Below are 15,040 nucleotides of genomic sequence, written 5' to 3'. Positions count from 1 at the left end.
GTTTAACACTGTATTAAACATTGTTAAACTGAGAAATAACTTATTCAATTAGTGAGGAATTCAAATTTCCATTTTGGATGTTGAAAGTACAGGTCCTGCTGATGATTGAATATTCTCCCTCCAATATCTTAGCACCAAGCACGAAGTTTCCAGCTCATTAGAAACAATCTAAATGGTTCAGAACAAAAGTTTATTTATTAGTCACAAGTAGGCTTACATTAACACTGCAATGAAGTCACTGTGAAAATCCCATTTGAATATTTATTATATTATTTTTATATTATATCTGAATATTTGTAACACTACGTTCTGCACTCGTTTTCTTCTCTAAGTACAGGATGTTTTGTCTGTATAACGCGCAAGAAACAATATTTTTCACTGTATACTAATACACGTGACAATAATAAATCAAATCAAATATCGCCATTGAATACCCGATTGCCTTTACTTCACTCAGCGTCCAGCCTTTCAATTTCCTCCTCTCTCATTTCCCTGTGATCTCCCCACTACAGCTCTGACATTTTCCTCTCAGCACAATGCTCTAACTCCAGCGATGAAGGCTTGTTCCTACTGTCCCACATCCGGTGCATACTAAAGAAAAGCGAACAGAAAATTTCTTGCAAATGAACAGTGACTCTGTCATACCTTCATAATTGGGACCTCCTCCTGCCCTGGAGCGAATTCTGCTCGGTTGCAGAGTGCAATAATCTTGGCCAGAGCGCTCCATGTTTGTGATGTCTGGTCAAATTTCTGAACTATGAATGAACACAATACACAACTTGTACATTATTGATTCTATTATAGTTGCTTAATAGCTGTCCTGCAAAAGGTTGAAATAATTAAATTGCAACTATTCCAAACAAGTTAGGAATTTTAACTGAAGATGTGCCCTTGATGCAAACAAGGATGGTGGTTAGCACTGCTGTCTCACAGCACCAGGGACCCGGGTTCAATTCCGGCCTCAGGTGCTGCCTGTGTAGAGTTTGCACGTTCTCCCCGTGTCTGCGTGGGTTTCCTCTGGGTGCCCCGGTTTCCTCCCACAGTCCAAAGATGTGCGGGTTAGGTTGATTGCCCATGCTAAATTGCCCTTAATGTCAGGGGCACTAACAGGGTAAATATGTGGGGTTATGGGGATAAGGCCTGGATGAGATTGTTGTTGGTGCAGGCTCGATGGGCTGAATGGCCTCCTTCTGCACTGTAGGGATTCTATGATTCACCACACACGCACTCATGCTGAGTGGAACTTCAGTAATAATTAAGATTACGAGCACATGTTTTAGGTCTGTATTCAGCTAGTCTGAGTTTTTCAGTGCACTCATTTATACAATGACTGCCTTGACATCAGAACATTTCAAAGCCTTTTGACCATCCATAAGTCACAAGTCAAGACTTTGAAGCAATATTTTCCACTTACCTGAACAACAACATTTAAGAGGCTCATCAGGACAAAGGAGTCTGAGTGATCGGCACCACCTTAAACAGTCACTCCACCCACCACCAGTGCATTGTGACAGCAGTGATATTGCTCAATGTGATTATCTACAACATCCATAACAGTAACTCACCAAAGTGCTTTCAACAGCAACTGCTCGCCCTGCAACTTCCATCCCCGAGAAAGACAAGGGTAGGAAGGGAACCACCATCTCCAAGCGCTCTTCCGATTAAAGCACAAAGCTTCCCCACTTGGAAAGATATTGCCATTCCCTCACTGTCGCTGGGTCAAAACCTTTGAATTTTCTATTCAGCAATATTATTGAGGTACTTACTACACAGAGACTGCAGTGATTCAAGAAGACAGCTCCCTATCAGCAGCAGTAGGGATGGATGTTAAATGCTGGCCTTCCCAGAGATGTCCACATCCAATAAACAACTTTTTTTTAAAAAATGCTTTGCTATCACTTTTGAAGCAGAGTGGAATGTTGGTAGCAAACGATTTGTACAGAACAAGTTGGCACCAACTAAGGAAATTTGGCATGTCAGCTACGACTCTCACCAACGTTTACAGATGCACCATAGAAAGCATTCTTTCTGGTTGTATCACAGCTTGGTATGGCCCCTGCTCTGCCCAAGACCGCAAAAAACTACAAAAGGTCATGAATGTAGCCCAATCCATCACGCAAGCCAGCCTCCCATCCATTGACTCTGTCTATACTTCCCGCTGCCTTGGCAAAGCAGCCAGCATAATTAAGGATCCCACACACCCTGGACATACTCTCTTCCACCTTCTTCTGTCAGGAAAAAGATACAAAAGTCTGAAGTCACGAGGTGTACAAAATGTGATATTGACCAGATCATTGAGCGATATTGATTGCTGAACAAACATTGGCTTCCTGTTGAAGTCCCCTGTTCTTCTTTGAAATAATGCCATGGGGTGTTTTTAAATCTATTGGGGAGAACAGCGTCACTTGTTTTAATGTGATCTAAAAATCAGCACCTCCAACAGTGCAGCAGCCCTCAGAATTCCAACTGGAGTGTCAGACTGGATTTTTATGCTCAAGTCTCTGAAATCAGGCTTGAGCACACAACCTCCTAAGTGAGTCAGTGACACCATGCAAAGAAACAAGGTAAAGTTTGACATGTACACGGATGATATCTGAAACCTCTGAATTGACCAATACCCCAAGGACACTAATCTCAGGTGCTCTATCTCAACACTGCCTCTCTAAACTCCTCTGCCGTCAAGATGTTCATCTGACTCATCAGATAAAATAGTCTGCTTTTAGGGTTAGTCTTATTTGTGCTTCAGAGTTAATATGTATGCTGTATGGTTACAATAGTTAAACATTGGAAACACCAAAGTCATTGTCTTTGGTCCTAATGACAAACTCTGTTCCCTGGCAAACAATTCCCGTTCCCTCCCTAGCCATTGCCTCACTCTGAACCCCATCACCCCATTTGACCAGAGCCGAGTTCTGATCCCAAATCCTCTGAGATTGCCTACATCCAACATCTTAACATTACCCATCTCTGACCAAGTCCAACTGAAGCTGAAACTTTCTTCTCCGTATTTTCTCATTGACTATTCAAACGCTTTTCCGGTTGGCCTTATCTCTTCTCGCCTTCAAAATCCAAATATCCAGCCCATGTTCCAACTCGCACCAAGTCCAATTCATCCACCACTGACCTACATTGGCTCATAGTCCATCAAGATCTCAATTTTAAAGTTATTTTCTTTATTTTGAAATCTCAACACTTCACTTGTCTATTTATGTTACCTTCTCCAGACCAGCAATTCTCGGAGAAATCTGCACTCCTCCACTTCTGCTTTCTCATTCTTCTCCACCTTTTACATCCTACCACAAGTGACCAAGCCTTCAGTCATCTAGGGCCCAATTTTACCATCGCGTTGTGCCTGTTTTCAGGTGCAAAAACTTAGTAAGGTAGGATGTGAGGCGAGTAGCGCAATCCGTGCCTGCATCTGCGTTGGTTCCCCTTTACCAAGACCTGAAAATGGCCATGATCGGGACCGCGTCCAAGACGGGCGCGATGGACATTTAAATGCATTTGCATGCATGCAAATTGACTTAATGGGCTGCACGCCCAACTTTACCGGCACTTCCCCCTTTACCACCACGTTCACCCAGCCAGAATCAGCGCGAAACATGCTCTGTATAAGGCTGATTCGGGCACTCCAGTAAGTGAGGATGTAAGTGCCGAGCATCCGACAGCTCTCTGCTTGAGATCGGTGGGGGGAGGGGGGGGAAGGGGGGAGTGGGGAAGGTAGGTTCGCTGCCATTCTGCTTGAGATCGGTGGGGGGGTGGGGGGGGAAGGGGGGTTTGCTGCCACTCCGCCTGAGATCAATGAGGGGGGGAGGAGGGTCTGCTGCGACTCTGCTTGAGATCAGTGCAGGGAAAAGGGGAGTCTGCTGCCATTCTGCCTGAGATCAGTGGGGGGGGGGGGGGGGGAGGGGATCCACTGCCACTCTGCCTGTGATCAGTGGGGGGGATGGGGGTGGGGGGGATGGGGGTGGGGGGGGAGGGGAGTCCGCTACCACCCTGCCTGAGATCGGTGGGGGGAGGGTGGATCACTCTGCCTGAGATCAGTGGGGGGAAGGGGCGGGGGGGGGGGGGGGGGGGGGGGGGGATAAGGGGGTCAGTAATGTTGGGAGGCCAGGGGAACGCATTATCTGGCCTGGTGGGATGTGGCAGGGGAGCGGCATCATATCATTTTTGCGCAGTTGGAGGTGCCGATCGGAGCTGAAGAGCTTCAGGTTAAGCCCCGCCCACAGGCTTGTGCAGTGCAGTTCAGAATTTGTTCAGGCAGAATGCGTATGGGGGCGCCTGAGAACAGGTCTAAAAGTCGGATCTGAAACACTTCCAGTTTCAAGTCCGTCCAGCACTTAGAATCTAAATGATAAAATAGGGCCCCTGGTGCCAAAATTCTGGAATTTCCTTCATAAAGTTCTCTCCTACATCAAGATGTTGATTAAAAACCAAGCACTTTGGTTACCTCGTACATGATCTCTTTCCTTGGCTTAGCGCCAATTCTGTCTGTCTACTCTGTTTTAATCGATTGAAGCTGCAATATAAATCTAAGTTCTTGTTGTAACTCCTTTGAATTACAGAATAAAAGTAGCCAAAGAAAAGGTCTTGTGACACTGGGTAGCGTCCCTACCTCTGGGCCAGAAGTTCTGGATGTGCATTGCTTTGAAAGATGTACAGAAGCCTGGGAATTGCTGCCGGTTTTCCTTTGAATAGATGTCCAATTTGTGGTTTACGCATCACTAAGTTTGGGAGCATAGGCCAGTGCTTATTTATCCTCATGTTTTTACACATTGACAAATTCTATTTGAAGCTGGTGATCATGAGTCAGGCACTGTAAGCATGAGCTGCCCAAGTTGGACAGATTCTCACTGGCATCTTTGGAGCTTGAACATAACTTGCATCATTTTGCGAGGCTTACACTTGTGGGTCTGTGCCTAGCTCTTGTTTCACACCTTGTTGCAGCAGAGGCAGCAGACTGCTTGGCTGAACAGATAGCTAAACTGCTACGTTTCTGAGCTACAATGATGATAATTTTCATGATGTGGAGATGCCAACATTGGAACGGGGTAAACACAGTAAGAAGTTTAACAACACCAGGTTAAAGTCCAACAGGTTTATTTGGTAGCAAAAGCCACACAAGCTTGTTGTTAAACTTCTTATGATAATTTTCATCGCAGGGGATATTGGAATTGGTGCCGTACTTGCATTGCGATAAGAACGGCCCAAAAGATGTAGGAAAAGACTGCTAGTGTCGTAAAAAGGACAATTCAATAAACTACTGGAAGTAGAGGGGAGGGGGCAATTAATTTTAGTGACACAGCTTAAGAGATTTGCAGTAAACCCCTTGCATGTGTTACTTTAGTAGCTGTTAGCCGAGTTAAAATCAATGTGCTAAAAAAATATTGAGCGTAGACTGGAACATAACGTGTCTACAATACCCAGTACATTAAAACTAGAACTTAGTGAAAATTAAATCCTCTTGATGTCTGAAGTTATTCAGAATTCAAATGATTACCCCTAATAAAATTAGCAATGCAGAGATGTCTGAAGTCATCTTTGGGCAACGGTCTGACAAATATTTATTGAAAGGGATGATAAAGACAAAAGGACATGTTAGTAGGGTGGTGAAAAAGGCGAAAGACACTTTCCTTCCTCAGTCGAGGCATAGATTACAAAGCAGGGAAGTCATGTTGGAGTTGAACAGAACTTTGGTGAGGCCACAACTAGAGTACTGTGTGCAGTTCTGGTCGCCACATTATTAGAAGGATGTGATTGCATTGGAGTGGGTGCAGAGGAGATTCACCAGGATGCTGCCTGGGATGGAAGATTTAAGTTATGAAGAGAGGTTGCATAAGCTTAAGTTGTTTTTGTTGGAGCAGAGAAGACTGAGGGGCGTCCTGATCGAGGTGTACAAGATTATGAGAGACATGGACAGAGTAGATAAGGAGCAGCTGTTCCCCTTAATTGAAGGGTCAATTGCCTGAGGACATAGGTTCAAGGTGAGGGGCAGGAGGTTTATGGGGATACGTGAGGAAAAACCTTTTTACCCAGGGGGTGGCAATGGTCTGGAATGTGCTGCCTGGGAGGGTGGTAGAGACGGGTTGCCTCACGTCCTTTAAGAAGTACATGGATGAGCACTTGACATGTCATAACATTCAAGGCAATGGGCCAAATGCTGGTAAATGGGATAGGATGGGAGGTCAGGTGTTTCTCATGTGTCGGTGCATTCTTGATGGGCATCTTCTGCACTATATGATTCTGTGATTCTATCTACAAATCTTCTCCGAGTTAAAAAAGAGCCAGATAATATATATCAGAATCAGTGAAACTGGAACATAAACACAGATTCAGTCACATTCTTCCTGTACCTGACTGTTCTTCACTGGTATCTGCTGCATGGTTTTCATTATCAAACCAAAGATGTGCCACAGTCATTCGATTCTGGGTAAGCGTCCCTGTCTTATCCGAGCAGATAACAGATGTGGATCCCAGAGTCTCAACAGCCTCCAGATTCTTTACCAGGCAGTTCTTCTTGGCCATTCTTTTGGCTGTCAGAGTGAGGCTAACCTTCAAGTAAAAGGGCAGAGGTGAACTTACATTTTGTTTGCTATCATTGTGCGGCAGAGATTTGAAACCATCATCGCGGAATAATTCCAAATAACAATTCAAATAACTAAATAGCAAGAATATTAGATTTTTAGGGAAAGCATTATTACTTTGAGTGAAGTAATCTTTTTCATCTCACAGAGGGCTGTCGATGCCCCATCGCTAAATATATTTAAGGCTGAAAGAGATAGAATTCTGATCTCACCCCATCCCCTTCCCCCAACTCCGTGGTCATTCACCTCGCAAGCTTCCCGGGAGAGCACGAACAACACCTAGTTTGGTTGCTATGAACTTACAGTGAGAGTGGCCAGGAGGCCTTCGGGCACATTAGCAACGATGATGCCAATCAGGAAGATGATGGAATCAAGTAGTTTGTACCCCAGGGTCAGCGCAAGGATGAAAAACACCATTCCGATGGACACAGCCAGTCCGGTTACAATGCAGACAAAGTGTCTAATCTCAATAGCGATGGGAGTCTTTTCATTGTGTACTCCTGACGCAAGAGATGCAATCGCTCCAATCATTGTTTGATCTCCTGTGCTGATCACCATGCCAGTCGCTGTGCCTTTCAAAATAATAATTTTTTAACAATTACAAGCCGGTACATTTCTGCCAAGACATATTCGATTGCAATTAAGCCTGGATTTTAATTCCACTCCCACCACAACACCCCCCGCCCCCACACACAAACCCAGGACAGCTGGATGAGGGTCATAGAATCCTACAGGGCAGAAGGAGGCCATTCGCCCATCGAGTCTGCACCGACCACAATCCCACCCAGGCCCTATCCTCATAATCCTACGCATTTGCCCTAGCTAATCCTCCTGACACTAAGGGGCAATTTAGCATGACCAATTAACCTAAACCGCACATCTTTGGACTTTTGGAGGAAACCGGAGCACCCAGAGGAAACCCACGCAGACACAGGGAGAATGTGCAAACTCCACACAGACAGTGACCCAAGCTGGGAATCAAACCCGGGTCCCTGGCACTGTGAGGCAGCAGTGCTAACCACTGTACCACCACTCATGAGGGTAATTAAAATATCAGGACTGGGCAACCCCTGCCTACCACCCACCCATCTTTCCCTCCTTAGGTATGGATGTTCAAAATTAAACTAGAAGAAGCTCCCAAGAAAGCTAGGCTGGAAATTAATGAACATACAAAAGCCATTGCCTGATGACATAGTCAACACTGCAGTAACTGAGGGGGCGTCCTTGTCTGCAAGATTCCCATCAACTAATCCCAGACAGGAGCTTTCAGCTCTCCGTGGTTAGGAAAACTGGAGCAAGGATTGAAATATGGAAGTGTATTTATTTCCAGCAGCTACCTACCTTCAAGACAGGTGGTGGAGTAGAACCCAATGTTCTTTGTTTCGAGTATGTTCTCGTGTGTGAATTCAGTGGAACGACTCTGTGCTTCAGACTCACCAGTCAGGCTGGAGTTATCCACCTTTCAAGATGTAAAAGTCAATTATATCTTAAACAGAACTGCATTAAAAATGATCAGTTAAAATAACCTGGATGGCTTTTTTTTAATAACCTGGATCTGGAATATATTGATGAAAGGCTTGTAGATTCAAGAAGAGATGGTTCCACAGTGGTAATGTTATTGGACTAGTAATCAGATCAGACATGACCTTATTGAATGGCGGAGCAGACTTGAGGGGCTGAGTGGCCTACTCCGAATTGGTATAATCCAGGAATCCAGATTAATGCTCTGGGCAGCTGGTGGAATTCAAATTCTATATCAAGTTAGTCTTGTTAACTGAGACCATGGCAACTATAATCGATTGCTGTAAAAACCCATCTGGTTCATGAATGTCCTTCAGGGAAGGAAATCTGCTGTATTACCAGGCATAGTCTACATGTGTCTCCAGACCCACAGCAATGTGGTTGACCCTTAATTGCACTCTGCAATGGCCTAGCAAGCCACTTAGTTCAAGGGCAATTGGGGATTGGGCCTTGCCAGCGACACCCACCAGTAACTTTCAAAAGGGTATTGGATCTCTACTTGGCAAATTTACAGAGCCAAGGGGAATGGGGTTGGAATACGCAAAGGAGGACTAATTAGTCACTCTTCAAAGAGCTGGCACAGGCATGATAGGATGAATCACTGTCTCCTGTCCTGTGTGATACTATCATGCTACAAGATATCACTTCAAGTCTTGAGTCATATAAGACAAAGGCATGTCTGACTTGAAGTTTAGTCTTTTCCTTCCCTTCAAAGGATTGTCCATTGAACTATTGAGTCCATATTGATTGTCGCTGCTTAAATATCAGAGAAAGTGGGATAATTCCGCCTTGGAGGGAAGGGGAAAAAATAATACTGATCTCCCAGATTGCTTGTGAATTCCAACTATCCGAAGATGTGAGGGTTAGGTTGATTGGCCATGCTAAATTGCCCCTAGTGTCAGGGGGATTAGCAGGTGGTTACAGGGATAGGGCCTGGGTAGGATTGTTGTCAGTGCAGGCTCGATGGGCTGAATGCACTGTAGGGATTCTAATGATGGAACTAAGGGAGCAAAGTGGCTGCCTATCTTCTCAAACAGGAAAAGTTTGGTAGCACTGGGGAAGCTGAAGAGCAGCTGAAAAATATAGACCTTAGTATGTTAAAGATAGCAATAGACAGCAGGATGCTACCTTTTCCTGTTTTGCTTTCTGAAATGCAGGATGGTGTCCGTCTTAAAATAGGCTATTTTCAAAGGTAATATTGTGCTCCCTTTAAAAATAGAATTTTAAAAAATTGTTTACAGCAGCCTGACTTCCTATTCATCTAAAATAACGGATGGTCTACCTTGCAGCTCTGAGCAGAGAGGAGGCGGAGATCCGCTGGGATTCGGTCACCAGCTTTAATCTGCACAATGTCACCGACAACCAGTTTATCTGCTGTCATTTGCTGCTTCTCACCATCGCGGATAACAAGGGCTTGCTGGAAGAATGATCAACATCACAACCATGTTAATTCAACAAGAATTCATTCCAACTGCAACCCACGTCTCAGTTTTGTGCAGGTTAAAAATATTTTGCGTTAAACATTGGTTGACATAAACATAAACCGAGATAGGTATTGAAGTTCCCCTCCAATCACATGCCATCCTTGTTAAAAAGTTAGAATTCACTCTTTGGGATGTGAAAGTTGTTGCCATTTATTATCCGTTCTGGGTTGTCCTAAGGTGGTGTCGGTAAGTCTTCTCTCGCCTTGACGTTCTGGTAGCAGCTTGGATTCAACTGAGTAGCTTTTGCAGCCACTCCATGGGTCAGTTACGGGTTGGTGTGGGACTGGTGTCACATTGAGGCCAGACTTGAAGGAGGAACTACTTCTCGCAGAGGGTGGTGAATTTTTGGAATGCGCGGCCCCATAGCGCGGTGGAATCTGAATCATTGAATGGCTTCAAGAAGGAGATAGATAAATTTCTAATAATAAAGGGATAAGGGGATATGGGGAACAGGTAGAGGGGTGGATTTGAGACCAAGGACAGATCAGCCATGACCTGATTGAATGGCGGAGCAGGCTCGAAGGGCTGAACTTGCCTACTTCTGCTTCTAATTCCTATGTTTCCTTCCTTAAAAGGCATTGTTTGGGTTTGTAAGTTCAGCAGCTTTGTGGTTATTTTTACTGTGACCAGTTTTTAATATCTAAGGGCTGTAATTTTCGGCCTCACCACCAACTAAGTAAGAATAACCCTGCCAGCCTACATATTAGTTCCCTGGTTCCATCCCATCCCCCAGGCCTGTAATCACCTTGATTTTGAAAGAAAGCCAAGTAATTACCTATTAAGACCTGTTTAGGAAGGTCATATGAGATTTTCCTGTCAGTCTCCAGGGTCCGACAGATGGTGTGGCCATTTAGCTGCCTGGATATGGCCTCCTGGCATCAGGCAGAGAAGGCCTGCATTCCAGGCTGGTCTAGAAGTTTTCCTTGCACCCCAGCAGAAGCTGCAGACTTCCTTGTAGAGGGGCTTCCCTATCCCTCCCTCCCCAAAGTCTGCACCCTCACCCCATCCCACTGTGGTGCCCTGGATTGCAAAAACCATGTTTCATTTAAAAGATTGAAAAAGTTGGTGAGAGGCTGCCTCTGTTTTGAGCCACCCCCGCTCCCTTATTTAATTCCATTGCAACCTGCTTGCTGCTTTCAAGCTGGTAGGATCCTCCAATTGGTGCGCCTGCAGTGAGAACTGGCTGGATGGTGAGCTCTGGGGAAAATCACATTTGAACACCACTCGACTTTTCCCACACAGGCCGGCCTTCTGGTTCCCATTTTAGCCTGATGGTGGGGGTTCAGCAGCCCACGGGGATAATCCTGCCCTCAAATCCTAGTTCTCAAGGTGCCACAAATACAGATTAATAAATGATATTACACACCTGGGGGACCATCTTATGGAAGCTTGCCATGATATTGGTGCTCTTCGCTTCTTGGTAGTAGGCAAAGCAGCCGGTGAGGATGACAACTCCAGCAAGCACAACACCTAAGTATAACTGAGGAGCCAAAACTGTTACCAAACAGAATTCCAGTTCCAGACAAATACACATTTGATTTTACTCTTTCTTTTATCCCTTCATACATTAGCCATGACCTTACTTAAATCAAACTGTGATTTTCATCTTAAGTCTGAAATGTTTTTATTTGCTACTCTTCCCTCGTACCCATCGTCATCCCACAGCTAATTGGCCTCATCAACCCCGCTTTCGTTTTTCTGGGATTTTCTCCAATTCAGATCACACTCAACTGAGCTGCAAATTCATTCCTTCTGCCGTGACTCAATGTTTGTGGCTCAGTTCCCTGTAACCTCAAATTTGCAGGTGCATGGAGTGTCGTGAAGATCTTCATTTGTTAGTACTTTCCAAAGGGTGGCACAGTGGTTAGCACTGCTGTCTCATAGTGCCAGGGGCCTGGATTTAATTCCATCCTCAGGTCACTGTCTGTTTGGTGTTTGCACATTCTCCCCGTGTGTGCATGGGTTTCCTCCGGGTGCTCCGGTTTCTGCCCACAGTCCAAAGATATGTGGGTTAAGTGGATTGGCCATGCTAAATTGCTCCTTAGTGTCAGGGGGGACTAGCAGGTAAATATGTGGGGTTACAGGGATAGGGCTTGGGTGGGATTGCTGTCAGTGCAAACTCGATGGGCAAAATGGCCTCCTTCTGTAGTGCAGGGATTCTATGATAATCTATGAAACTGTGATAATGCAGCACCTCTCAGCAAAGACAACGTATCAGGTTCTGGTCAAGTTGACTTTTGGATGCTGTGATTTTAATGTATACGCATGATAGTATTAAACTGCATCAAGTCTGAAAATGAATTCAGTGCAAACTGAATTGCAGACTAATTTGGAAATAACAATAACTCCACCAGAATCTGAAAAGACAAGCATTACCAAGAGAGTTGGGCACCATTTCTGGGTCAATGCTTGGCTGTGATTCTGGGTCTACAGGACAGGAATATGAAGCGGGGAATGAGAAAAATCAGGAAGGGGACTCGAGGTGGATTGCCTTCTCACTGCCACGGCATTTTGCCAGTGATGGGTAAGGTGATGGACAGCCATCCTGTTCAGACGTCAATTATGCCACTAATGTAGCCAACTGAAGCCTCTTCCCACCATTGCTGGCATTTTAACAATCGCAGCTGGACAGTCCGCCATGTGGAGAACCCAGGAGAGGGAGGATGTAAGAGTGACTGAGGTGAGCTGGCTGCTTTATAGAATCCCTACAGTGCAAAAGGAGGCCATTCGGCCCATCGTGCCTGCACCAACAACAATCCCACTCAGGCTCTATCCCCATGCATTTATCCTGCTCACGTCCCTGACACTAATGGGCAATTTTGCATGGCCAATCATAGAATCCCTACAGTGCAGAAGGAGGCCATCTGGCCCATCAAGTTTGCACCAACCACAATCCCTCCCAGGCCCTATTCCCATAACTCCTCATATTTACCCTGCTAATCCCCTGACACAAGAGTCAATTTAGCATGGCCAATCAACCTAACCCACACATCTTTGGACCTTTTATTCATTTGTATGGGACGTGGACGTTGCTGTCTGGGCCAGCATTTACTGTCCATCCCGAACTGCCCTCCAATTCAGAGGGCACTTGAGAGTCAACTGGATTCTCATTGTTGCTCAGTGTTGTGGGTCTAGAGTCACATGTAGGCCAGACCTGGTGAGGACGGCAGATTTCCTTCCCTAAAGGACATGAGTGAACCAGATGGGTTTTTACAACAATCGACAATAGTTTCATGGTCATCATTAGACTTTTAGTTCCAGATTTTTTAATTTAATTCAAATCCCACCATCCACCGTGATGGGATTCGAACCTGGGTCCCTAGAGTATTATCCTGGGTCTCTGGATTGCTAGTCCAGTGACTATACCACTGTGCCACTGCCACCGTGGGAGGAAACCCATGCAGACATGGGGAGAACATGCAAAATCCACACAGTCAAGACAATCCAATTTTGTAATGGGGCTTCACACGCATTAGGCTCTTTATTAATAAATGGCCCAAAAACACCTGTTTAAAGTATGGGTAATGTATCTCCATTTCATGGTCCTTAACAATGCAACAGGCCTTGTTGTAATACTGGAAATTTTGGAAGTCATTTATCTCCAAAAACATAAGCTCAGCATGACCAGGTTCTCATGGCGTTAACTTTTCAGATTAAATCAATAGGAAACATTCAATTGTAAAAACAAACAGGTCACATTTCACGCAGCAAGTGTGAGTTCATCACTTACATTGTCTTTGGCCGACTGATTGCCTTGTCCCATCTGAATGGCAAAAGCGATCCAGCAAAGTATAGCTCCGACCCAAAGCAGAAGGGAGAATCCGCCAACCATTTGCTTCAAGAACTTGATTATCTCAGGGGTCTGTTTGGGAGGTGTGAGCACGTTGGGACCATCCCGAGCCAGGATCTCTGCTGCTCTGGCACTGGTCAGACCCTGTAATAAAACCACTAAAGAGCTACAAGAGTACTAGTGAACTTCGTATCAAAGCTAACAGTAGTCAAAATGATTTCCACATCTTTACTAGGGGTAAGCTAATCCATTCGATCTGACTTACAACTGATTAGCAATTTTCTTCTGTGATTAATTGTGATTCCTTTCTATTGAAAATCAATCAGAACGCTGATCCTTGAAGATCAGTCCTGAAGCCTAAAGTTGAGCAACGTTGGTAGGAGGCCAGGATTAAACAGTGTGCACGCGTAGTGAGTAGCTGAACTGTGCAAAAACCTTCACACAAACAGTGCCAGAAAGACATGTTACACTTAACAGGTTCTTGCTGTGGAACACACATTGTTAAAAATTGATTACAGTACAAATATAAGAAACACAAGCTTCACAAGCCAGGCAGTCCATCATCAATAGCATGTTCAAAGGCAATAATAACCAACAGCTAGCATTATACCTCCCACTCATACTGGAAAATACAGCAGAGACAATTCATTTCAAATGCTCTGCTCTTTGGCCATGTGTTTTTCTTCCATCGTTAATCACAGAAGTTATTTTAAACTTTAGGATTCAAACTTTAAAAAATTGGCAACTTCTGATAGTTATACAAAATGCAACACTTTTCTGCTACTTCTAAAGACTGGACATCCCCCCCCTGGAGGGGGCAACAAGAGCTGGGTCCCAAATCCATCCCCCTCAGGTGGCAGGGGGGTAAATAGTCACTCTTCAGGATTTTCACAGAGGTGCCCCCTTAATTGGTCTGGAGACTAGGGTTGTCCACTGAAATTAAATATGTCCCTGGAGGTTTCTTTACATTACTCGCCCCCACACTCCAGCCATGAGTCAACCAACACATTCATCCCGGTAACATAGCCTTCCCACAGCAATTGGAAAGCTAAAAGGCTCATTACCCAATTGGATGATACTTGACTGCCAGCCAAAAGGTCCTCCCGCCCACCCCCACTTTCAATATCTTTATATCTGGTAAAAAAAAACTTATTGAAAAAAAACAATCTTTGCTAAAGCCCTGATGACTTTTCTCCAGGGTCGCACACAGCAGAGTCCAGGAGATTGATCTTCAATGCCTGGAGACTCCAAGGCCAACCCTGGAGGGTTGCCAACCCTAATGGAAACAGGAGACTATTCAGAGACCTACCAGCCTGAAATGGATGGTAAGTAAAATGCTTCAACATGGAGGCGTGTTATTTACAAGACAGGTACAGCAGCCTGGCTGCCACTGTCAGGAGGGGAAACGTTTCTGCAGGGCAGCCTTTGGCTGAACCCACATCCAGGGAGACGGGCAGCGAGGCCCATACCTGATTGCCACCACCCGCCCCCTCCTCTCCCCACCCTCCCCTCCCCCTAGCATCTATTAATTGCCATTAACGAGTTGCTTAAATCAGCCTCCTGCTCTGCTGGTTCCAAAGCCACCTTGCCAAAAACGGATGGTGTCAAAATGAAACAGATTCAAGAAACCGATACATTGGTCAGTGCCTGCTTTTTCAGGC

At 45.1% G+C, this 15,040-nt stretch overlaps 1 protein-coding gene across 1 annotated transcript in view; it reads right to left on the bottom strand.

Annotated features, from left to right (window-relative positions):
* Positions 1–13,436, bottom strand: part of LOC144479860 (potassium-transporting ATPase alpha chain 2-like) — a 36,813-nt gene extending 23,377 nt beyond the window's left edge. The window contains exons 1-7 of the mRNA XM_078198867.1: positions 13,320–13,436; positions 10,956–11,069; positions 9,388–9,522; positions 7,926–8,043; positions 6,888–7,156; positions 6,354–6,552; positions 646–755 (exon numbers count right to left, since the gene is read on the bottom strand). Coding sequence (XP_078054993.1) covers positions 646–755; positions 6,354–6,552; positions 6,888–7,156; positions 7,926–8,043; positions 9,388–9,522; positions 10,956–11,069; positions 13,320–13,421 — 1,047 coding nt within the window. The 5' untranslated portion in view covers positions 13,422–13,436. The remainder of the gene's footprint in view (positions 1–645; positions 756–6,353; positions 6,553–6,887; positions 7,157–7,925; positions 8,044–9,387; positions 9,523–10,955; positions 11,070–13,319) is intronic.
* Between the last annotated feature and the right edge of the window lie 1,604 nt (positions 13,437–15,040).

The sequence above is a fragment of the Mustelus asterias genome, chromosome 27 (assembly GCF_964213995.1).
Source record: "Mustelus asterias chromosome 27, sMusAst1.hap1.1, whole genome shotgun sequence".
Taxonomy (NCBI): domain Eukaryota; kingdom Metazoa; phylum Chordata; class Chondrichthyes; order Carcharhiniformes; family Triakidae; genus Mustelus; species Mustelus asterias.
The sequence above is the reverse complement of the archived record's forward strand: the minus strand, read 5'-3'. Positions and strand labels throughout refer to the sequence as shown.